At 38.6% G+C, this 26,788-nt stretch overlaps 1 protein-coding gene across 1 annotated transcript in view; it reads left to right on the top strand.

Annotated features, from left to right (window-relative positions):
* The first annotated feature begins 637 nt into the window (after nucleotides 1-637).
* clybl (citrate lyase beta like) overlaps nucleotides 638-26,788 on the top strand; it is a 67,392-nt gene continuing 41,241 nt past the window's right edge. The window contains exon 1 of the mRNA XM_085374570.1: nucleotides 638-682. Within this exon, the coding sequence (XP_085230696.1) occupies nucleotides 639-682 (44 nt within the window). The 5' untranslated portion in view covers nucleotide 638. The remainder of the gene's footprint in view (nucleotides 683-26,788) is intronic.

The following is a 26,788-nucleotide window of genomic DNA, read 5'->3' as shown; positions in this document are numbered from 1 at the left end:
AAGTAAGCTCTACAATAAATCCAGCAGCACATTCACATTTAAATTCAAACACAGCCCAAAGGCTGTCCTCTGAATGCTGACATTTGGAGCAAATCTCCTGCTGACTTAATCATGGCAAATACTATGTGTCATTTGTGCACCACACTTGGACCTGGCTGATGGTAGCTGTAGTAATTCACCACTGCTGCGAGAGACAACTCCTGGGGTGACGTGCCTCGTGCTCAAATCTCACTTTCACTTTGTTTCCCCCATTTCCTTCCATTTGAAGCTCCGGGCAGTCTGTGCCTTCAAAGAGCAGACAGTTCATGTGAGGACCAGTTCAGAGAGACAGTACTCTGAGATGATGTGTAATCCACAGAAACTTTGACTTTAGTTTTTATGCAGCTGCTCTTATTTTGTTGAATTACTCTTTATTTCTGCTACTTTATCACAACTGTTGGACTGGAAACATATTTCATCCGCTGCACTTTATCCTCGACAGCAGTCTCAGCCAGTTACTCTCTGTTTACCACTCCATGTGCTAACAGCACTCCAGATACGCCCCTTCCCAGGCTGTGGCCAATCACATGATTCAAGCTGCACACACGCGCCGCTAGTGAAGCCAATCGCCGCTTGCTCTTGTAGCGTCATCGGAAAACATGGCGGCGCACATTACTAGAGCTGTGAAACAACTTGTCCCACAGTAAGTCAATTTATTTTCAGTTTATCTCGATTGAAAATGATGATTTGACCTGTCGGCTGAGGAGGAAAAAAACAAAACACACTGTAAATATTTAGGCGCTAATTTTTATGAATAGGTTTTCCTGCTCATAGCGTGCAGCTAGCAGCTGCTGGTCAAATGTCACTTGTTTTGTAGGCGGTGGAGAAGCAGCTGTGTTTGTAGCAACATGTTTTTACAGCCTTGCGTTTTCCAAAATAACGGAATACACAGTTTTTGTTTATTTTTATTGTAGCAACGTGGCTGTTATTTGTTGAACGACTTTAGTAATGTAGTGTAAGAATGTGTGACTCATTCTGCCCAGGGTCGCAGTTTTACAGCACATCTAATGTGAGGTGGGAAACGAAGTAAAAATGTTACTGGGGCCAAGAGGTAGTGTGTAATTTGATAACTAAGTAAAACATTAAACACAGACCGTGTGCTATGCAGGTTTGGCTTTTGTGAGGGACATTTGCTTTTTTTTAATGCAACTTTTCCGACGACTTTGCAAAGAAAATATAATAACATAAAAGTTTGACAGTTATTTTCTTGCATTGCGGTAGTCGTCCTCCACTCCACTATTGCCCCTTTTCTTTCCCGTAACTTTTAAAGAAAAAGTTATTTTACTGCTGTTCTCTCTAGTGATCATCTTTGGATGAATTCCCATCAAAATCCAAATATATCACCACACCTCTTTTTTATGTTTTTGTTTTTCTAAGACACATATTTCTTATGTTTGTGTCACATTTACAAGATTAGATCACAGGGTTGCATTCTGCTCCTTGAAAATAACCTGGGGAAAAGTTGCCTTCCTTTGGCAACTTTATAAGTTTCTACCTTGGCTTTGCTGTAGCTGCATTTCATTTTCTTTGCTGTACTTTCGGTCATAAATTGTGACTTCACGGTGAATCGCAATTTTCTCCATAGGCAGCAGAAGATGGTGACAGGTCAACCTTTGCTCTAAATGTGCACTGTTTGATAGACATTTAACACAGTCCCATAATGACAACGTTCCCCCCTTTCTCCTTAGACAGTGGATAAAAGCCCGGTCTAGAAACGCATTCGTCCTGCAGTGCTCACTTTAGAAATGCTGGAGCCAGTTGAAATGCTGGATATCAAATGCTGTACACTTACGCATAACATGGGATACTCTATCACTTTACACTGTTGCAGACTTCTTTGATATGCTGTGGTTGAGTGATGAATAAAAGATGCATATTCATATGAAAATCAAACCAAAACCACATCATAATTGGAGGAAAAGTAAATGATCCTCACTGTTAAAGGAGCTCTGTGCAACCTCGGAGAGCCATTCTTATTAATGATACTCAAATGAGGCTAGTGTACTAATCTTCACCTGCTCACTGACACAAGCAAAATTCTAGGTGAACTCACATCAGTGACATACTCTAAGTGCTCAGAAGCCTTACTTTGATTATAGGAATATAACCAGAATACAAGCAGTTGGCAACCAGTTGAATTGAGTCTCCTCTTCCAAAGAGGTGTCCTGCAGGTGAGTTGTGCTCAGCTTGTGTGCTGATGCTGTTTCACGTTCAGTTAATGGGCAGTTTGTGAGTAAATGTTACAAAAAATTCAGTGCAGTCATCGTGCAACCACTGATTTTTTTCTCCCTTCCTAGTTGCAAGGAAGTTGCCAGTTTCCAGTTATGCTGCTGTGATAAATGCAAATGCTAATGACTTTTGCGACATATAATCAAATCAATGGAACAATATACCAGCCCTGCAATAAACTGGACTTTCTTCAAGGGTAGGGATGGGTATCGAAAACCGGTTCTTGTTGAGAACCGGTTCCCACTGTTTCAATTCCTTGGAATTGTTTGCCATTTTTGCAAACGATTCCCTTATCGATTCCAGTTGCCCCGAATGACGTCATCACGTTGCGGAGCGTCATTTACCTGGCACTACGAGTATGCAAAAGCATTTGCTCACAAAACACGCGATGACCTTAAATGAATGTCGTGTTTTTAATTCCGCTCCGGACTCGTGAAGCTCAACCCAGCAGCAGCGGTAACGTTTGCACGTCCTCTCCCGTTAATGCGGCAGGTAAATAACAGTGCATATTATGTTAGCGCGATCTGCCTTATTACAAAACCTGCCATTACTGTGCATTTAGGTGACCATGATGAGAGAGACAGACAGAGTCTGGCTCAGATGCTGGCAGCTCTCGCTGCAGTCTACCGGTAGCGTCTCCTTTCAGGCCAGGATAGATGAATGACACCAAGCAGTGACTAAGTTTGTGGTAAAAGGCTTGAACCCATTTGCCACAGCAGATGCCCCCGATTTCACTTTGGTAAGTGAATGTGTTTAATTGTAGGCAGGGACATTACTGGATATTCTTGTGTAATTGCCACAGAACAATTTATGTTATACTTTGTTATTGCTACTGAAGAATATTTATTTTATTATTTTACATTTACAATTTTTTTTCCTGGGGACCCTGTGACACCCCATTGAAGAGCCGTAGGCTGGATCTCTTTAAGATCTCACTGCTGGGTTTGTAAGGCCATGTTACTCCTAAATTTCTATCTTGTTCAAAGAGAAGATATAAAACAAAGTTCTAAGCCAGGGGTGTCAAACTCAAACACACAGTGGGCCAAAATTCAAAACTGGAACAAAGTTGCGGGCTAACGTTAATATTTATTGAAATATATTTATTGCTCCAGATATAAGAATGAATCTTTTCTTATGGACTCAAACACGTTTTGCTGAAAAACTGAATATGGAATAAGCAAAGCTTAATACTAAACAATATATATATATTAGCTGTATAATACCAGTAGGCCAGCTCTGATAGTAATTTGGTATGGCTTCGCGGGCCAAATGTGATTAGGCTGCGGGCCAGAGTTTGACACCTATGTTCTAAGCTAATCGACCTTAGTGTTCTCCTTTTTTAAAGAGAATCGATAAGAGAATCGATAAAGAATCGAATCGTTAAACAGAATCGAAAATGGAATCGGAATCGTGAAAATCTTATCAATACCCATCCCTATTCAAGGGTTAACTCAGGTTTTTAGGTGTGGTACTTTGTGGTGATGCTGAGTGGAGGTGTTTCTTTTAATTTAACCTCTAAATGTGGAAAATGTGTGCTGAATTGATATTAGTATCTGGAATACTGGTAGACCAATACAGTGCACATAAACTGGTCATTACAGTCATAAAACTACATTTATGGAATTGCGCCTGATTGAATAAAGTGCCTGTTACATTTTACAGTTAGTCTTTTGTTATTATCTTTAGACACTTTTTTGCCATCAGAACTACCTTCATTCTTTGTGACGCATATTCAACTAGGTATTGGAAACAGTCTTCAGAGATTTTGGTCCATATTGACATCACAGCATCACGCAGTTGCTGCAGATTTGTCACCTGTGCATCTGTGATGCATGTCTCCCATTCCACTACATCCCAAAAGTGCTAAATTGTGATCTAGCGACTGTGAAGACCATCTGAGTACAGTGAACTCATTGTCATGTTCAAGAAACAAGTTTGAGATGCTTTGTCACAATGTGTGATATCTTGTTGGAAGCACCCTTCAGAAGATGGGTACACTGTGGCCATAAAAGGATGGACATAGCCAGCAACAATACCGGGGTAGGCTGTGGTGTTTTAATGATGTTCATTTGGTACCAAAGTGTACCAAGAAAATATCCCCAGACTATTAGACCATCAGTATTCTGAATAGAGCAGGGCGATATGGCCAAAAATATTTATCACGATATATATTTGAAAATTTGCGATAACGATATAACCGACGATATAATTGATGCGAGACAAAATACAACTCCACAACATTACTAGCGCAAAAAGACAACCTTCCATTTATTTTCACTTAAACAAGAAGCTGGTTTTTATGTACATTAAAGCTTTATAAAAATGTAACAGTGCAAATGCAAATTCCTTGCTGAAAGTTTAACCAAAAGGCATTTCCAGTAGAAATGGGCTGACATATCCTGAGCATAACCATGTATAATATCCACTGAAGTTAAAAAGAGGTGCTTTGCAACATTAAACTGCAGTGTGCAGTACGCATTTTTCGGACCATAAGGTGCACGGGATTATAAGGCACATTAAGCGAAACAAAGCAGTCAGATAAATCAAACTTTATTAAACTCATTCTTCTTGCTTCCTCCACTTCTGTACCATTGATTCATTAATGTTGAATTCTCTGGCAGCTGCTCTATTCCCATGTTGTTGCAGTATAGTAATGACTAACCTCGTATTGTGGATGGATTATCTCAGTTGTTCTCCTGACTGAAGTTTGGTCCGTTTACAGCATCCTGCCATGCAATTGCATTTGTTTCTAACCATGAAGAACCTTCACGTTAACTTTTATAAGTGGAAAAGTGTTAGTGTTCGTCCTCCAGCTTCACTGTTTATGTTATGCTAACATAGCTGTGTCGCTAGCGATCACGTAGCACATCATTATATACCAGCTAGCCCAACTTCAGTAACCCTACAAACGTCACTGCTGTTTAGTTTCCTGTCTTCATTTATGTTGGAAGTGATAGCAGAGCTGTACGTTTGATTTTTTTCAGAAATCTCTCAGTCAGAACATGCAATATCATGCTTAGGTAACTAGCGAAACTAGCGAGCTAACTTCCGCTAGCTTCCTGCTAACTTCTAACTCCGTTAAATGTAATAACTTTTGTTTTCATGGATGCCTGGAAGTTAAACTTTATAGTTACACCTGGTAAAGCAGCAATGCTGATCGTTTTATTAAAGATGAAAGAATTTAGACAGTTTTTAACTCTAAGTGATGCTGCAGTGTTGTTTGACCTGAAGTATACGGAGTTTAGGACCCAGATTACTCCCAGATTTAAGAGCATCTTAGTCCGACAAATACGACAATAACAACGGCCGCTTGCATGTTCTGCAAAAAAATGTGCTTTGTTGTGTATCTGACGGACAAACACCAAACCAGTTCCACATCACGGAAGTTGCACCATTTTTACAAACCAATTCTGGTTCATCTGTTTCACTCAACAATCGGCCATGTGCGTATGAAAACAAAGGCACTGCGCATGCGCGTTTTACTCCCATTCTATCGCGATATTTCATTTTCCTATCGTTGCCTAACATTATACCGGTATTACCGTGAACGGTATAATATGGCCCAGCCCTAATTCTGAACCGTTGATACAATTCAAGATGGATCCATGCTTTCATGTTGTTTACACCAAAATCTCCCCCTACCATCTGAATGTCACAGCAGAAATGGAGACTCGCCAGATCAACTAATATTTTTTACAATCTTTGCTATGTTTTTAGTGTGAAAGTTCACTAAAGTAAACTGCAGGGGGAAACTGAAAATGTTCCTTACAACAAACCTAATGAGACTCTTATATATGGTCATTTTAAAGGAGCTAACACAGGAAAAGTGGCTAAAGACAAAGCTAACCAGAGACCAGAGTATGTTAGAAGGCAGCAGGCTCAATAAGAGCAAATGATCAAAGGAGTTATGGGAAAATGATGGAGATGAGTGAAAAAGAGAAATGGTTGACGTCCGTTTATCTGCTGAAGCTATAAACATACTAGAAAATGATGGAAGTACCTGAAATTTGTTTTGTTATATAATTCTGGGGAACTTGCTGTTGCTTGCTAAGTAAAACCTGTCATGTAAACGTGGGTGTACAGCAGCTCATTTTATCAGTATGTCTTTTCAGTAGAAGAGCACTTTATTATCAGTTGTTTACTTGATATACATTTGGAGAGATCGTGAAGTTTAATAATCTCTTTAAGTTGACTATATATGCAACGGTATTGCCAGGTCACACTTACCGAAAAATCAGAAATTGGAATTAGTCAAATAAATTGAAATCAGTGCATCTCTACACTGGTATCAACAAGGAATTTTCACCCAGAGAACTGCCACTCTCTGGATAGTTTCTCTTTTTGGATCGTTCTCTGGAAACCCATGGATTGGTGTGAAAATTGCAGTACATCAGCTTTTTTTTTTTTTTTTTAAATATCTAGGCAAGCCAATGTGGCACCAACAACCATAAATCACCTTTCGTCTTCACTCTGGTACTTGATTTGCTCTTCAGCACATCATCTTGACCATGTTTAAGTGCCTAAAATGTTTTTGTTTGCTGCCATGTGATTGACTGACTAACAAGTAGTTGAACAGCTGTACCTAATGAAGTGGCAGGTGTGTGTACCTGAACAACAGGCACAGCACAGAGTAGGAAATGACAACAACCAACTTTACCCAAATGTTTGAGAAGAGGAAATGTCCAGACTACAAATAGTAGAATAAAAGCAGGTAATTTCTTTTTGGTGACCAGCGATCTGTTGAAAATTACTTTAATAATGACTTTGTGTTTAAGAATGACAATTTTCAGTCTGTAATTTAGCAACTTAAATACTTTTAAAGTGTTTCATCATATAAAAGCATATAAAATTCTAAATCAAGATTGGAATTTGTCTAGAAGTTTGACAACACATTAGTGTACTTACATTCTTACAGAGACAGTACTCTTGTTAGGCAGGTATGTTTTTCTTTTTCGCTTCTTAATATTGTCTACTAGCATGATATTATTGCCAAATTAACAGGAGGCGAAAACCAGTTAAGCTAATGGGTATGCCTTTATGGGTTTGTAATTGGTATTCATTAAATTAGGAAATAATACAAGATTCACTCATATAGCTTTTTCAGCTCAGTTGTTTGTTACCAAATAATAATAACAATGGAGTCTCTTCTTCCTGTGTGGCACCTGTCAGGCTTGTGGTACTACAGAGAAGATGATGTCCCAAGTCACTAGGCTTCATCCTCTGCAACAATAAATGTCTTTTTTTTTTTCAATCTTTTCATTTTCTTTTTGCTCTTTTTTGCTTTTTGTTTTTGTTATTTCCCATTTTGTTCTCTTTTTTAACATTAAACCAGTGGAAAACTGGAACAACTAATAAACACTGGCCACTGACATAGTTGTATGCCAGTATCGGCCAGTATCAGCTGATACTGATATTTGGCCAATGCAAATGGACTAGGAATAGTCGTAATTTTCATAAATAACAATTATTAAGTTATTTAAAACAAAATAAACAAACAGTATATGTGACTATTTTGTGTTAAATATTTTGCATCTTATTACATGTAAAGTGTGTGTGACACTGAGATTAGATGTGACTATATAAACAGGAGAACTCCTGTGTGGAATTCCTGCCAAAATAAATGAAAATGAAGTCGATGTGTAAACTGCCAGGTATGTGTAGTCATTTGAGAGCAGTTTGGTGAAGAATAGTTGACTGAAAATCTCTCTCCTGCGAGCTAGCACAGCAAAACATGCCAATATTGCTGTAAACCATGGCACACAAGGGCAATGTTATAAGATAGTCATGGGATAGTTAAGAGGGGTATAATGATTCCAAAATCAAGACACAAATGTAAGCAATATTTCCATCTCCACGTATCATGATACCCATGTGTAGATGTTAATACTCAGTCAGATTTTTCAGCTAACAAATGAACTGCGGATCTGTCATAGTAATGGATTTAAATGTTTGTTTATGATGTGTTAAAAATGTAGCTAATTCAATTTTGCTGTCATTTATCCCCACTAAAGAAAAAGGGGAGCAATAGTTTTTGTTAATTTCTGTAGGAAAACATAAGGATGAACAAATTTAAATGTAAACTGTCATAAAACAAACAAACAAAAAAAGACCGGTGCTGCCGTCCAATCTGCTCTTTTGATTTTAATCCTTTTTCTTGCTTATGACTTATAAGTTCATAGAATTCAAATATTATATTGCTGGGATACTGCTGCTACACTTGAGTGTGTTTTTGTTAGCTGGTTCACGAGAGCCATTGACAGGTGGTTAACAGTCAGAGCTGCTTATTGCTTTCCTACATTTGTAAATTGTCATGCATGTCTCTTAAGAGGTATAATGAGACACTTCAAACAGTTTGCATGTTTGTCACAAAGAACTTTTAGTGAGTTTAATATTCTATTAATGTGTCTGTTCAGGTCAACAACATCGTGACATGTGGCTCTAATTCAAGGCATATGAATTTCCAGAGGCACAAAGCTGATGATCCTGCCACATTAGAGTGTGAAGTGACTGTCACGCCAGTCTGGTGTGTGTGTCTGTCTTCTTTCGCTTGTGGGGATAGCATGAAAAAGTTTGAAAGAAAATAGTTTCTTTCCTAATCTTACCTAATATTTGCTTAGCATGTCATGTTTTTAATACCACTTTGATAAGAGAAACTGTTTTAGTGGATCATTTAGAAATTGTTTTTCTCATCTGTGCTGATATGAACTGCAGAGGCGTATTAAAAAGTCCACATTCTTAATAGGTTTCATAGTGAATTTGCACTGGTGTCTCTGGGAAGCAGTACCTGAATGGTTAAATGGAGCCCTCTCAGATGGCTGGAGCTAGGAGAGGAATGTGTGTGCTTGTTTTATGGACAGCCTAGAGCCCTCGCCCTGGCATTGGCGGCAGACTGCTCTTTGTCACAAACACCCTCGTGTCAAAGATGCAACAGCATCCTGGAGGAAACATTGATTGCTGCTATGAAGTCGACAAGTGATGAAAGTAGCCTAGAGGTTGTCAATTAAGAGAGCCAAGGCCTGGACCTTATAAGTTAATGGGCAGTTTCCCCTCTCAGGGCCTGCTAGGGCTTTATAGCACAGCTTATAAAATCCTTAAGTGTAATGCACCCCTATAATGTTTTCAATTAAGAGAAAGGGCATAAAGCAGCGCAGACACTTGGCAGTCGTGCTAGAATGTTTATAAAGTGGCATTTGGCATAAATTGTGAGGGGAATTTTCAATTGCCCCAGTTGTTTTAAGCAGCAGCTACTGTGCAGAATTTTATTTTGATGGCACTTCATGCTGACTGGAAGCATTACAGACTTCCTGTTGTCTTCCCATTACCAGTTCTTTTAGCTTGGTCATATGGATGCACAGCCAGGAGTTTAAAAGCTTCGTATTCCAAGTTATAAAAGAGATTAGAAACATGCAGAATTTGAATATACATGTCTAATATTATAATGCCTTAATTGTAGCGCAAAGTGCTATTCAGTCTGAATACATTAGTAATTTCACACTAAATTCGGCTAATTTAATTTCAAAACTATATAATGCCACAGGAATTTTCATGCAAAGCAATTAAGGAAAATAAAATAAAAACCAACATTTTATTAACTGAAAAAGCAATTAGCAGTTGCACGCCACAGAAAGCCGTGTTTGTAATGCTCTTAGAAGTATACAGTTATATGCAATAATTCTAAATGGCTAACGAAAATCCCTCTGCTCATCTGGTGTCCTCTGTGGCTGAGCTTTCTTTGGCTTCCGGTAGGAAAATAAATGAGTGTTAAATAAACACCAGAGTGTTGACACTTCATTTCCTCATTGATTGGTGGTGGAAGCTGAGCTTAAGGTGTGTGGCCGTAATCCAATCAAGCAAGAAAACAACCGTGGGGACCTTGAGTGAGCAGGTTGGTCAAGTAACATCAAACCCTTCCTTTCTTTATCCGTTTTTTTTTTCTAAATCTAACCTTTTTTTTTTCTTTACTGTTCATGTTATATGTCAGCTGAGCTGGTGTTTTATCAAGCTGAATTATGCAACACCCCCAAAATACAGGATATGACTTAAATATACCAACTATACTGATACAGCATTAGTGTCTATATTTAAAAGTGACTATCAAGTAGGGGCTTTTCACTTTAGCCTCAGAATCAATAAATTGCTCTATTACCTGTTGTTGACCCAGCTAAGCTCGCCTTTGAAATCTGTTACAGAGCATTAACACATGTTGCTGTGTGAAAACAAAGCTCTGACGACTGGCGTGGGGACCAGCTGAGTAAACAGGGATGAGAGAGAAGAGCTGGCAGAGTAGAGAGGCCTACACTTGTCCCTTAACTGACCAAGGTGGATCCATACGGCCAACAGATGGATATGTTAACCTGTATCTACAGAGGGGGAGGGAAAAAAAATCCAATCAAAACAAGTATCTCTGCTCTAGCGCTTAAGCCTTTGATCAATAGCACATCTTCGGCTCCAGAGTAGGACTTCTTACGACCTCGGTGCGCACATGGAATTGCATCTGTATAAACACGACCAGGGAGGAATGTGTGAACAATGCAACAAAAGAATTTTGTTCTAGAGACATGCGGTGGACTTGGCTAGCGGGTGGTTTATGTGGTTAAGAATTTGAGCGTGGTGGTCGAATTGAATGAGAAGCTGGGGAAATATTCTGTTATTAATGAAAACAAAAGTGGGGAAACTTGTGTTTTTGCTTTTTAGAGATGTGAGCCAATCCAAGTGCTGTGATGAAAGTATAACGTACAGGTATTTTAGTTCTAACCGCTGAAAATGGATGTAATGCATACATTATATAGGTTTCAAGTGGCATAGTGGAAGCTGTTAAAAACTAAATGTATCAGTAAATCATGATCAGCATGTTTTTGATTGATTAAAAGCCAAATTATAGGTCATTTCAATCTCTTTTGATTGCCATGACTCGTTTTAACCTACTTACAACTGATTTAACTCTACCGAAGCATATATTGTACAGATGACTGACAGTTTCTCACACAGACTCTGTTTGGTTCTTGCTGTTTAGCCCATGTACCATTAATTGGGTAGCAGTCAAAGTTGTGTGTGGGCAGGATATTACTTCCAGGTTTGGAGTTAGCTCCTCTGTCAAAAGGCCAGAGTTTTTTGGAGGCCTGTTAAATTCATAGAGATTTGGATTCAGTTAACAACTCAGAAACCTGTAGGAGTAGATTTGTGTCACTGGGACTGAGCGGTTATTAACAGGGAATGATATATCTTGTCTCATCACGTCTTCCTCTGCCACGATCATGTTTAGGTCTTCTCACGGCACCAAGGTTGGCTCATTGCCATGGTGATGGTCGGCTAGTTCCAGCGCGATGAGGTGTAATTTACCCAGCATTTCCTGTCTGATACACAGCAAACTAATGAGTAAGAGGCCTGCTTTTATAGCAAAGTGTTGCTAACTGGGCACAGCAGGGGGGGATTGAGTGTGTGTGGTGTATGTGTTAGCGCTGTTCCCTGTATCATTTTGCGCTAGGAAGCTTATGTGTATGTATGCCTATATGTGAAAGTATCTGTAAGGGTCAGTGTTGTGGCCACATGGCTGCAGTTCTTTGATTAACCCCTCGGTGTCAGTGTTGACAGTGGGTCTTCTTATGAGAAAGTCTTTTAGAGAAGCTTCTGAGTTTTAGTCTATTAGAAGGTGAAGCTTTATCTCATGAATTTCCCTCATTAAATAGTCACACACTGTCACTAAGTGACTGCCCAGAAAACCTGATTTTCTGCATTGTGGCATCAAATACCTTTAGCTGTCTGATATTTTGCTCTACGTCACAAACTAATTATTGAGTTTTGGTATAAAAATGTTTAGTAGCATCACGGTGAGCTTTGACCACACGTTTTTAATCTGATCATAAGTTTGTCGAGTTTGAACCTTTTTTTCTATCATATGTAATGAAGTTTACTCTGGTATTCCTGAGTGTATTCTCAAGAAGGTGTGCCACTCTATATGATTCATAGAAAATTTAAAATTTAACGACACTTAAAGCTAAGCCTTCGGGTGAAAGGAGTAGATAACTTATTCTTCTTTCACCCGAATTTTAAAAAATAAGGAAAGAAAAATATGATTTATTTGGGTGGGAAGCAAAGAGTTTTTGGTATTTTGCAGAATTTCAAACTTGGAAATTTTGGTTTTATAACTTCTCATCAAATCCCTGGCTCCAGCACTGGTTGCAGACAGGCAGCCTCCTGTTAGCACTACACTTCATTAGAACCAGGTTTCAGTGGTACCACACACGTTCAAACAGCAGGACCATCTCCCCAGCATCAAAGGATATTTTATACAAAGGCTTGTCTCTGTGTCTGTCTTCCTATCACTGTCTGCTAATGATGCATGCTGCACACATTTAAACATTGATACCTTCCCTTTTTACACTCTCAAACTCTTAAAGCCAGATTTCACTTCTCTTTCTCTCTCTTTTTGGCTCGCTTTTTCTCTCTTGGTGTCTTTCTCTCTCTCGCTCTCTCCCTCTCTGCCGTTCGTGGTGTTTGTTTGGCTGCTGGGTTTTGTTTGTTTATTGTTTCCAGATGGCAGACGCAGACTTCATTTGTGTGGCTTTCAAGTTCCCAGAGAGCTTTTTACTGCCTTGGCTCAAGCGCTTATCCTGTTTCCTCTAGCCAGGCTTTATGATGGGCCCTTTTATATGTAGCAACTGGAAACAACTGTCACTACCAGTCTACGTCATTGGAGATGGGGAGAAAGCCTGGAGAAACTTTCTTGCTTATCATGGGAACATCTTCATTACCCGGAGAACAATGGAACGTCAGATGAGGACAATGTTTTGGCTTTTTTCTGAGAGGGCTAAATTTTCTAGTGTCATAAAATTAGAAAGAGTACACTTGATGTTGTTAAGATACAGTGCACAAAATGAGAGTAGGGCAGCATGCTTATAATAGTGATGAAGCTGGTAGTGTTTTTTTTTCTTTTTTCCTTTTTCCAGGACCTCGCTGAGTCTAGTCTGGGCATCATTAAGCGCTGTGACATCACTTATTTACAGGAACCCAGGAGGGCAACTTGCCCAGTAAATGTGGGGGAGGACCAGTGCATGTCTTTACTCATCGGATGCGGTTTTAAGACGGGGCAGTAATCAAAGCTCTCGGCTATATAAAACCCACCCCTTCTCCTTAAGGAGGCCTTTTCTTCTGGCTGCTGCTGAATGGGTGATTACCTTGGCATACCAACCTGCCTAATCCCATTTCTAGTAGTGATTTAACAGAGTATAAATGGACAAAGCATTGTGTTTACTCACCTACCCCACAAAAGCTTGTCTCTGCGAGGAAATATAAAAATCTTTGGCCTGTTATTGATTTGGGCTATTGTCAAGAAAGTCGGGCAAGCAGTCATGTTTCCTGAAATAAACACCATTATTTGGCAGATTCTGGGAAGCCAGCTGTTTTGCTGTTCCATTCTTCACCCACTAAAAGTGGTAGCACGTGTCTCTGATGATGTAATCGCTAATCGCAGGATAAGTCTTCCGTTTGTTTACGATCAGCAAAGTCCACGGTGGCTGCCAAGGTAGAAGTCGCGTTGACATATACTGTAGGTTGCAAATGGCAGCACAGTCATTTTACTGACCCACTTGTGACCCTGCACAAGGGGATCTGAGCTAAAGTGTGAGGGGATCCGACTTTAATGTTCACATAATCAGTGGTGTTTGTGTTTTACCACCACTGAGCGCCTGGCTGGCCAGCTAATCTCATCAGGGTTTGGGCTGTGGTGCTGGGGTTAGGGAGAGGACAGTCTAGCACGACCCATATCTCTGTGCCAGGAAGGCTACAACACTCCGGCTCTACTGTGCCGTACCATCAGAATTTACTATGAGGCCCTTTGCCAGAGGGTTTACTACTGAACTGTCTGGCTCAACAAGATAATGCCTCTACTAATGCCTTCTAAAGACACAGACACTCTCACATAGGGTTTGCTTTACAGCACACCAGAACCCTTACTATTAGCACATGCTCATGTTGTGGAGCAAAAACAAACATTGCGGGCAAAACAATTATACAAATAAACAATGTTTAAAAAGTCAGAAGAGACACTTTTACCTTTTGATTTGACAAGGTTGGAACAGTCTTATCACACTGGCAGTGGCAGTGTTTTCCATTTAAGATGTCCTAATTGAGTGAATAATATCCATCCATCCCTTTTCTTCCACTTATCCATTTAAAGGGCGCGGGGCAGCTATTCAAACCTATGATCAAACTATCTCGGCTGCTGTAAATGGAAGCTACTAAGAAGAAAACAAACTGTTGGATCAAATAAATAAAGTGATGGCTTTTTGCATCAGAATAATGCACCAACATGTAAAGAGTGCTGATTTTTTGTTTTCTTTTGTTAGCAGGATTTTTAAAAATTCCTGTTATGGAGGGATTTTTATGAAAATTTTACCAGAATCATCAACTGGCTTTTATTTATTTATTTTTTAAATTTTCTGGTTTATTCTGAAAACCATGTGCTTTGTTATTTAAAGTTCAGCAGCTCCTTAGAAAGCCTTATTGCATGTTCTCATCTGTTTAGCCTTCGGCTGTCTATAAAAATACTTTCTCTCGAAATCTCCGACCTACTTGCACGCAGCTTTTTACCATTTTAGTTTTCCATATGCTGACATTTGATTACATAACAGGTGAGACTAAGTTAACAGTGACATCATTTGAGTACGCTTTATATAAAACAACCCAGGATAATGGCATCTCTGACTATTGCTATAAAAAGTCATCGTGACTAAACACGTACCAGGTGACCTGCCCTCAGGCTGGGCATAAGGGTAGGGTTTGGTTGAAGTCCACTCTTTTTTTTTTAAAGAATTTTTGGAAAGCGCAAATAGAAAATCTATGTTGCTTCTTGCTAAAACAGAAATCGGCCACAACCTGAGACGAGGCACAACTAATCTGATGGATGACAGGAAAAAAAGTAGGTCATTTCACCTAAGTTCACCTAATAAACAAGTATCTTGTGGTATAACACACTTGTCACAGATTAAATGTGGAGTATCAACAATGCCCCTCTCATTTAAGAGAAAATAAGCATTTCTTCTTGATGTTCTTGATTATAAAAGATGAGTGGGAGGACCCTGCCTTGTGGAATTGTCCTTAAAAATGACTTGTAATAGTTTACTGTTTAGACATAAAAATTCCAGTTTTAGACCCTTCTTAATATTGTCGCATAAGACTAAAAGGTCTTACAGTATGTATTAAAGTTTGCTTGAAATGGCCTATTGCACACATTGTTGTTTTAGTCAACTGACTCCGTTGCAATCACTTTTCTGCACCCGTGAGAGGTCAGAAACCTGCTCGGTCCTCTCCCTCAGTGCACCATCCAACCACAACATACACACATCCACACTCCAACATGTGCACGCGCACACACAGGAAACAAATCAGCAGCTGGCTGTTTGATGGTCTAATTTAAACCAGTAGTTATTTTTGAGTCAGCTTCAATCCTCTGACATCTCTGCAATTGTGTGGATTGACACAAGGGCATAATAAAGGTAGTTCCTTTATGCGAGGCATGGATAGGTTTCCTGTTTTGATGTTAAGACATATTTCTAAATATTTAGTTTTCCATTTTATTGCAGGGCTAGTTATTGATGTAGCGGCCAGAAATAGCAGCACCACCCCTTTGCGAGCACCTCTCCATCCACACTTCACGTTTACGAACGTTTCATCTGCCTCGCTCAGCTCCAAGTAAAGTTCACAGCTAGTATCAATTCACACCAAAGCTAAACCTACCACAGTGATTAAAAACATAAGAGAAAATCTGCACACCCACCTATGCTTACTTACAAAACTATCTTACAGTAAGACATGTGGGTTCAAAAGAAATATTTGTTTTTCACCCCGTAGTGAGGAGAACTGCATACTGAGGCATCAGCATCATCCATCTTTGAACAGGCTGGATAATACTTCAATTTACAATAATTAATGCAGGATACTCAGACATCCATCTGAGAACACGTGTTCAGATCAAACAAACCATTTAGGCGAGTTAAAATTCTCGCCCAGCCTAATTATCACCTAATAGTTGATGTGACAACAAACAAGTAATTATCTCTTCTTCTGTTAGTCTAACCCAGAAAAGGAGGTACCTCTGTGTATGGCAATAAAGGGTTAATGTGTATGAAATTTAATCCTGGGTGCTAAATGCTTTAAATAGATTTTAGCATAACTCTGCCCTCAAACTCACAATTTTAGTTGACAGACAGCCTCGTTTCTGATCAGTCGATCAGTTATTCAATCAGTCGATCAGTCAGTCGAGTTTTTTTTTTTTTAAACAAAAGACAAAGCAAAAAAAAAAAAAAAAAAAAAAAAAACGCTCCTTGATGTGAAATGTTAAAGACTTGAATGCAGACTTGCACACATAGACACACAAACACAAGCAGCATGGTATATTAGCTTAGCTTTGAAGTGCATGGATTGACAAAGAGACTCCCTCCAATCAAAGGATTACAAACTCCAGTGGAAAAAAAAACAAAAAAAACGTGATGCACAAAAGGTGGCCTATGTTCTGTCTGTTTGTGTTTGTCTAAAAGAAAGTCTGTTATGAATTTGTAGTTTGTGTATCTACTTTTGATCTAAATGTACCACATGATGCCTGTTCTTTAAATAACAGAGTTTGTTAAAGATGTCCTACCAGCTTAAGCTCTGGTGTACAAAAGAAGTGTTTGCTGTTGGGCTATATTTTGCATGAATGGTGGATGATGCACCGAATTAAATGGCAGTATAGGCCAGACCACGAGCAAATTGCCATGCCTTTTAGTCCCATCTTCGCTGATGCGGTACTTCCTCAGGCTTTTGTCTTCAGTTTGGGGCACAGCTGTCAGGCTAGGTGCTATCCACGCTCCCCTCCCAAAAACCTCAGTCCACGCGCCACTGCACCCCAAACACTAAATAGGAGCATTAGACACACCATGTTAAGGGCTGCTGGTGTTTGAGCTGTGGCTTTGGGTGCTTGTCTTGTCCCACGGCCAGAGACATGTGCATTATCACACAGGCACACTCACAGCTGCACACCACACTGCAAAAGTTATCCTTTGCTCCAGATCCCACCATAAAATAATAGATTTATTCAGTTGTGTTAAATGTCCATTGTCCTGTTGCTGACTTCTGTTGTGTCTGTGTGTTGGCCATTGACTGCACTCTGTCCTTTACTTTTTCCCACCCAGCTACAGATCTGCACAGTGAAAACACCCACAAGGCCTATCTACCAATGTGTAGTGTTGCAGATTTTGATTATGCACCACTGGCATCACACCTCAGCAGGATATATCCAAACATGAAAATTAATTCACAGCTAAATGCTACTATATGCAGTCCGAGAGGGAGGGGAAAAGGAGAAATCAAACACAGGTTTACACAAGTGAACAGCCCAGCATTAAAGAGCCAGCATTAAGGAGCCTAAAGGCAGGCAGAGAATGCAGTGTTCATTAATGTGCAAAGCAAACGAAACCTTACTCCCCCACCCGTCACCACACAAAACAACACATGCATGCAAACATGGATACACGCACATGCGATGGTTGTTTCGGAAGAGGGAAGAGCCGTTTAATTTGGGGGAATTTCAACTTGTGTGAAACACTGACCTAAATAAAACAAATGTAAAATACTTCTCCAGCTGCTTAAAAATCAGGTTAATGAAGAAGAAGAATAAAATCAGCATAATGAGCTGAAATTGTAAACAGAGTCTCACTCACAGGAGAGCTCCATTGATCAGTGTAAAATGAGAAAGTTTGGAGAAGCTGCGTGCTGTGTTTATATTGCAAACTTTTGGGGATTTCAAATACCAAGCAAATGTTTTAACTTATAACATTTATTTAAAAGTCACACCGCTCTCACATTCATGCATTTTACTTGGCTGAAGGTATTCTATCGGGATGACTTTAAGCTGCACCTATAACTTCCATTCAGGCTGTCTGTTATGAACTTAAGCATGAAAGTACTTGTGCATGACTTTGTCTCAGAGCAATGCAAATGGAATTGCCCCCTGATGGTTTGGAATGCACCCAGCTGGCCTTTAAAAGGTGATAATTGGAAAATACAGGATGAAGCCACAGTCAAAGTAGGGACCTTGTGTTGGACTGGGTTAGCCACTGCAAAGATGGAGAAGAAAGGAACAAAAGAGATGTACAAGGAAATATAAATGGGAAGAAATATATTAATTTGGTTTTATTCTTTGGATTGTGAAGCCAGAATGCACTTTAAAGTGGAGGAATACTTGCTGTTCCTTCTTTAGGAGGCCTTGTTAAATACTATATTTGCTGTAGTATTTAACACACAGTATTTGAAGTGAATTCTCTGTTCCACAACTAGGAGGTGTGAACTAAAGATGTCACTGATATTTGTTACTATGCTAATGACTAAAATGCTACATTTTGAAAAGGAAGAATATAACCTCTGACTTGGCTTTATGTTTTTGGATGAGGACGATAGGCATTTGTCATTTGCACATTTTCTTACTGAATCTGCCATAGTGAAGATTTGGCATAGAATATGATTTTAATATGGAATTCCACCAACAGGATTTAGAAAGATTGATCACAAACCTGCTGAATGATATTGTTCTAGTTCCTGGGGAAGACAGAAACTATTGAAACCCAGGCCACCAAGTTTCTCAGGTGGAAGCGGCAGTACCACAAGTGGTGGTGACGTGTCATTTTGCAGTGTTACTTAAAAGGAAAAAAATCAATTGCCCTAAACATTTTAAATTCACGGAGGTTTATCTTGCTGTAATACATTAAATCTCTGAGATCATCAGGATGGCAGTAACAAAATTTGTCACACAGGTACATCATAAGCTGCAAACACACTGGAGAGGTTTAGTCATTGCACTTGGTTTTGAAGCTGATGGCTGATCAATTTAATATATTCCAGCTGCCTGGAATATCTAAAATTTAAGACAAGAATAATGAATGAGTCAAGCTGTGTGTCATCATGCTGAAATGAGTCATCATTTCTGCCAGAAGCTCTGGTTGGGTGAAATATGGCTACCTGGTTATATGTCAGTCAACGGTATTTCTGACTCTCATTGGTAGTTACTTCAGTCTTTTGCCTCGAAGTTGAGAAAAGCGTTTCTTATCCACGTCCATCGCCAGCAGTTATTGTGCACATAGTCGCTTGAATTCATGGACCTTCTGTTTTGTCTTTTCACCAGTTGCTGCAAATCACCTCCAAGTTTATGGTGTAGCTTTAGCCCCCCTGAAGGTTGTCTGTATCACTGTTAGATGGTATAATGTTACCTAGCAACCAATGACCAACATAGTGTTTTTGCAACTACAACAACTTCTAAAAGTATTGTATTATTTTAATTTGGCAACAATGGCATCACATTTTTATCCACAAATCATGACTTATGAATGATGCTTTATGATCATCATGTTGCCTAGCAACCATCTAATGCACTAAAATGACAGACTAAACAATACTGTAGCATGGCTATGTAGTAGTAAAAGTAAAACTGTTAATGCACATAGGACCCACCTGTTTGTGATTTAAATAGGCCACACCATGAAAACCATGAAAATGGAGGAGAAATGGGAGAAATTTGTCTTTCTGGCAGAAAACCTTTCACAAGTGCTAAAAGTTGTGAAACCCAAACCATGAAATTTTACTAAACCTAGTAAATTTAACCATACCAAAGAAACAAAACCATGTGTTTACCACCTCTGCCACCAACCAAAACCCCACTGCACTTGCAAAAAGACACCACATATCACTAACCACTTTGTTTTACGCTTTCATTTTCTAAATTCCATGATGTCTTTCTGTTGATGTATTTTGTTATTTATTTATGACAAAGTATTGCATAGGACAGAAGTTTTTATCCACTTTGACAAAATGACCGTAGAGCATTTTTGAAAAGTCACTTTTATTGTTTGGCTTCTTTTTAATCTTCATTTATTGATCTGTTTTAATATTTTCAGTTATTTATTTGTTGGCAATTTAAATACACAGTACCGGTTTATGAGCACTGTTTTTGTGATTTTTTTCATGTAGTAAAATCAACTCATGGAACACGCTCAGGTTTCACACTTTTCTGTAGATGCTCAAAGTGTATGTGAAGAAAAGCTTTATTTCTCAGCAGTGCACAAAGTCTTACATGGTGTGGGATCTTAGTCTGATTTAAAACTGCTGTAGTATAGAACCCATCGCCCAATGCAAGCAAACATTCAAAAATGTTGCCTATAATAGTTGTCTAAAGAAGGCTTCAGTTAACTCATTAAATTTAATATGCCATTTTTCCATTACATTTTTGTTATTTGTAATCAATTCACAGGAGCATGCGGGAATTAATTGTGGAATCTGCTATGGGGAAGTTAAAATACACGTCTTTACTAATTCATAAAACCTGACACAGCATTCTTTTACTTCTCAGGAAGGAAGTGGAGTGGGAAGGTCAGGGGGGCGATACAGGAGCTCTTCCTTTTTCAAAGCATCATTCAAAGCATTTCTTCACTCCTCGTTATGTTAGCCTAACCTAGTGTAAGCTTGTACATCCGGTCTCCATTACTGTGTTCTTTTCTAAGAGAATGACGGTGATAAGGCTCTTTTGGAATCCTGTTTTACTGGGACCCAAAGGAAGGAAAAAGCCTGAAACCAATACCGAAGTGAATACTTGGCCAGGTTTTTTTTTTTTTTTTTTTTTTTTTCAGATTTCTGAGCTTAAAGTAGAATTTTTCATAAGTCAGAATTTCCATTAAAATATTTTTGTATCTTTGAAATACATTTCTGAATCTTAACTTCACCAGGAATTGGATAAATAATAAGAGTTAACTCGGCCTTGTGAAATGACCATATATCTGTGGATTTATAAAGATTTCCATATCATAACATTTGTGGAACACTTTGATCTTTAGGCAGCAGTCCAGTCAAAACAGCACGTCAGTCCTCATGCCCTGTGTCAATCAACAGACATTTCCAGTAACAACATGCCAACACCCATTCTGCACTGATCAGGAAACTTTTGCTAACTCCAAATGGAATCTTCTTAATGGCTTCCTGTACCTGACGCCTGCTATTGCTCGATTTCAGCATTGGATCAGTTTTACTATGCTCACAACTTTCAAGCTTGGCATTACATTTCTTTTGTGTTCAGAAATCACCAATAATAATACTGTCACTGAAGCACTGGGTCCCAGATTTGCTTTCATAGTCAGAACGTCATTCTTAGACTGGATTTAACCAGGATAGTCATTGATATCCTAAGATTATATCATGATGCATTGCAGCTATTATGTACTAGTTATGAGAAAAGTCCTAATTATGTGATTTTTTTTCTTTCGGCATCTTATATTAATATGTTTGGCATTACTTCTTCTAATTGCAAAAGTAAATTAAATCCCTAATATATATCCCTTTTAGGCACATTCATATGTTACAGCTGGGTAAAAGCAGAAGCGACTTTTGGGTGTTGAGCATTCATCAAAGTTACTGGGATACCACCACTACTTCTGTCCTAAACATTGCATGTATTTCGGCAGTTTGTTTTCTCAATAATTCAGTGACTAAAATACATTTTGATTTGTAAAACAAACTCTAAAAACCCAACAGTAATTGTAAGTGTAGAATTTATAAAATGAAGCAGCTAAAGAATATTAGTTTTTTCATTAGGTTGCCCTGGGTAAGGTCTATTGAATTTCCTAAAAATAACTGGAAGACGTGAGCTTTTTTTGAAACCTTTCAATTAAATATGTTGTTATGGTCACACCAAATAAATTGGAATGAGATGTTGATTGGTCCTGGGACTTGTTACTGTGCTAATAGACATTAGCATCATGTGGTTAAAGTACAGCTTTTTGGCCACATGCAGTTTTGATTATTGCAGTAGCAGTATTAGTCAAATTGTACATTTTTGTGTTGTTGAAATAGGATCTCATTTCCTTGTTGGATTTCTCTCATTTCAGTTGTTTGAGAGTGATTCAAGTCAAAAATCCATCTGATGGCCTTTGTGAGCCACACTCAGAGATAAACTTCGAAATATGAGGGAAAAAATTATGGCCTTTAGCAGAAAATGAAAAAACATTTTTTTCAATGACATGAAGTTTGGCAGAAACCTTTATTTTCTTGTGATTATCATTAGCAAGATACGTAACATGATTTTGACCTCATGTGATGTGATCACACGATATTTGTATTTGTTAAATTATGATAGGATATTTGCATGGAAGTTTTCTCTTTTTTTCTTTCTGCAATCCACACATGGCAGATTAGCACGCAATCACTTCAGCATCAATTACAAACGTGGATGTTTTTGTCACTGCTTTTGACACATTGGCTTATATGAAACTGGGCAGCAGTGACTGGTGACTCGTCCAACTTGTCCAGCTTCAAAAGTGTCACTGGTCATGGTCCTTGCTGCAAATAAAGGCTGTTTTAAAACTAAAACTTACTGTACAGTGTGAATTAACACACAGCCATGTTTTTAGAAGCTAGCCTTTCTAGTATGATAAATCTGATCAACCAACTTAACACCAAGAACAATAAATGCATGTACTATTAGTAACAATATAGTTTAAACCTGAAGTCCTCAACTCAGTTAAAAGGGGATACCCACGTGCTACCAGCTCTGTTATATACTGTTCTAATATACTTTTTTTCCTGAGTAAAAAAATGATCACTTTTATATTAAAATGCCTAAAAGACCTGATTTAATATTTTAAGTGAGTTTATAACCTGTATAATATTTAATGTGGTCCTGACACAAGTTGATGATAAACAAAGTGAAAATGTAACTCAGAGTTTAGTTTCCATGATCCTCCCAGTAAGGGAAGGAAGGGGCACTGGTTATTTCCCACCCTCCCTCACACCACACCCTTAATGGAGAAATAGTCCAAGGCTGGGTCTTGATGTTTCCCTGTGACCTTTAACATTGAAACTGGGCTTATGTTAATGTTTTTTTTTTCTCAAAGCATTGCATCTACTAACACATTATTACTGCTTCAGTTATTGCAAGTATAACAATAGCCTTAGTCCACATTTAGACATATGTCTTTATTCTCTTAAAGAACATTCACAGTATGCTACACTAGGTCTGGGCGATATGGCCTAAAATTCATATTGCGATATAATTTGAAGCATGTGCGGTAACGATATATATCGCGATATATTCTTTTCTTCTGTATAATGTATTTTCCACACTATAAGGCACACCTAAAATCCTTTAATTTTCTCAAAAATCGAGAGTGTGCCTTATGTGTGAATTCTGGTTGTGCTTACTGACCTCGAACCGATTTTGGCGTGCAGAAATCTGTTAAAAAATGTTTTAGTACAACTTTGGCAAGCCGCACTGCTTGATGGATTGTCAGAGCATTACGGCTGCCGTAGTGAGGACCTTCGCGGAGTAATCTGGGTCCAAAACTCCGTCCGCTTCAGGTCCCAAAGTCAAACGAACACTGAGAGTTAAAAACAGTCTAAATTCTTTCATCTTTAATAAAATCATCAGCGTTGCTGCTTTACCAGGTGTAACAATTAAGTTTAACACCCAGGCATCCATGAAAACAGAATTTATTAAATTTAACGGAGTTAGAAGTTAACGGGAAGTTGGCTCACTAGTTTCCACCTAAACATGACATACCATGTTCTGACTGAGAGATTTTTGAAACTAATTAAAACGTACAGCTCTGCTACCACTTCCAAAATAATGAAGACAGAAAACTAAACAGCAGTGGGGTTTGCAGGGTTACTGAAGTTGGACTACCTGGTATATAATGTTGTGCTACGTGATTGCTAGCAACACAGCTATGTTAGCCAGAGATGGGCAGTAAGGCGTTACTGTAATCTGATTACTTTTTTCAAGTAACGAGTAAAGTAAAGGATTACTATTGCAAAAACGGTAATTAGATTACCGTTACTTTCCCGTAGTAACGCTGCATTACTGCGTTACTAAAACCGTGATTTTTTGCGAGAATGTCTCACGACAGTGACGTAAGCGAGTGCGCCGTTAGTGACAACAGCTGTGTGCAGATCAACAATGGATCACATATCGATTGTGGGAGAGAGTATGAGCGTGCAGCGTTTAAAGCGTGGAAGTACTGACCTTACTTTGAGTTTGATTCCATAAAAAGTGACAAAAACATTAGCGTCCATCGTGCGTGGGAAGAAAACTTCTTTTTACAGCGAAAAAACCCCCTAAACTTCCAAGCAAGCACCGAGTGCGCAACGACGTAATGGGAAACTCACAGAGAAACTCGCGGATTCTTCAACTGACCGCGGCACACCTGCACCAGGGTAAACCTCCGCCTACCGCAGTCCTGCTTTACAGGTGAAAATAGAGCAACAGGACCGCTGAGTCTTTGACTTTATTTATTTTCTGCTGTGTTTTACTTGCATCTATTTGAAAGAGTGAGTGTAAACACACACAAAAAAATATTTTATGTGCTGGAATGTGCAGAAAATAGGTTTCAATGTTAAACTACTTTCTTCAAGCCAGAGAATGTTGCATATAATAAAATTTTTGCTTGATGCATAAAGTTAAAAGATTAAAACTGATAAAACAAGTTTAAAAAAAGAGACTTTTCCATTTGATTACATTTTGTATGATGGATTATGTAGAAAAAGTAGAATTGCGCTGAAAGATCTATCGCTTTATCACCTCTTCAGGTTGTAAATCGTGTTTTTAAAAAGTAACTAAGTAATTAATTACTTTTGAAAATAAGTAATCAGTAAAGTAACGGGATTACTTTTTTGGGGAAGTAATCAAAAATCAGTAGTTACTGATTACTTTTTTCAAGTAACTTGACCAACACTGATGTTAGCATAACATTAGCACAGTGAAGCTGGAGGATGAACGCCAACTTTTTTCCACTCGATAAAAGTTAACGCGAGGGATTCTGGTGGTTGGGGACAAATGCAATCGTATAGCAGGATACTATACACGGGCCAAACTTCAGTCAGGAGAACAACTGAGATCATTCATCCACAATACAAGGTTAGTTATTAATATACTGCAACATAGAGCAGCTGCGAGAGAATTCAACATTAATGAATCAATGTTACGGAAGTGGAGGAAGCGCAGTTTTCGGCTTTCCCCATATTTCAAAAGTGCTTCATCTCTTTGCTATGACTCTCAGCATAATTTGCAGATGATAATTGTTGTAGCCACTGCGATGCTTTCGACCAAAACAGGCGCAGCTTGATGACATCATCAACATGCGCTATCGCGATAGAGCGGTATAGTCAAAATCTCTATTGTTGGCCAAATTTATATTTTTTCCATCATAATTCGTTTATATCGCCCACCCCTATGCTATACTGTGACAATTCTATTCATGCTGTGTGTCTACAGTGTGATTTCTTAAATAAGATTACACTGTCTAATACAAATCTTAATTGTAACTTATACACATATCAAAAAGTATGCATCTTGGCAGTAACCATTAGCAAAATAAATGTAAAATATTTACATCAATATGCAAAACAGTTACAGACATTAAAGGTTCAGCAGGTAGAATAAGGAGTAATATATACAAACAGGCCTCAAGCTAGCAGGCTAACCAGCACTCAACGTGCTGGTAATGTATAATAACAGATTTGGTGAGTTTCAGAACTCCTATGGTTTCTTTATCTTACAAACTGCTGTTTGACATGTAGAGAGTGAAGTGAGTAAAAAGTAATGTCTTTGTTATTAGGTACTGATAGACAATATATATTGCCAATTATAGTGTATCAGTTTTCTTAGGTTTTTTAATTTTTTAATTTTTTATTTTGTGGAACCAGTTGATGTGATTGCTAACAAAGTTAGATCTTTCACTAGGTTATTCCCCCAAATGAGTTGAAGATTTTAGAATATCACTCCACCATGAAACGTACATTAAAACACCAAACCAACACTATAATTTAGGGAACCAAGCATGGTACAAAGCAGGAGCACACACAGTGAATGCCGCAGTATAAACGGTGCATTACAAACACAATGCAAAAATCGAAATCAAAGACTTTGTCGGGAAAATCCAAAAAATATGATAAAATAATAATGAAGTATAAGCTGCATCGGTTCTGGGTATGTGGAAAAGAAGTGTGTATATGACTCCTAGTGTTTGCCATAGTTCCCAGGTGATTTAAGGTCTGCACAGCGTGGAATAAATGACTCCCCATATTTTCCACAAGATCGAGACTACCTGCAGAGCCAGCGATAGGTGCTAAGCTAACGGGTGCACTGAGAGCAAAGGGAGACCTACTCTGCCACTTCTTTATAAGGAAGCTGCCATTTTGGCTTTTAGCAGTGCCACATTTAGAAAGAGTAGGGAATCCCCATGGTAAATAGGAAGATTAGATGTAGGTGTGAGCTGAACACTCATTTAAAGATTAAAAAAGGAGAAGAAAAACAAAAACGCAGTTTGGCGTCAGATCGCCACAATATGTAAATAGCGAACAAACCCAATTGTGGTACACAGGGAAATGTGTGTTAATCGCTACCTACTGTGTTTTATGAAAGCAAAACACAGACTTAAATAGACATGCGGAAGGTCCTCAGGTGGAGAGTGTCCTTGATTCATCAGTCCCATCCTCACATCTATGTTGTAGG

Source organism: Diplotaxodon limnothrissa, linkage group LG16 (genome assembly GCF_057381915.1).
Source record: "Diplotaxodon limnothrissa isolate DT_005_m linkage group LG16, D_limnothrissa_male_GT1.1, whole genome shotgun sequence".
Classification (NCBI taxonomy): domain Eukaryota; kingdom Metazoa; phylum Chordata; class Actinopteri; order Cichliformes; family Cichlidae; genus Diplotaxodon; species Diplotaxodon limnothrissa.
This window is presented reverse-complemented; position numbering and strand designations above follow the sequence as displayed.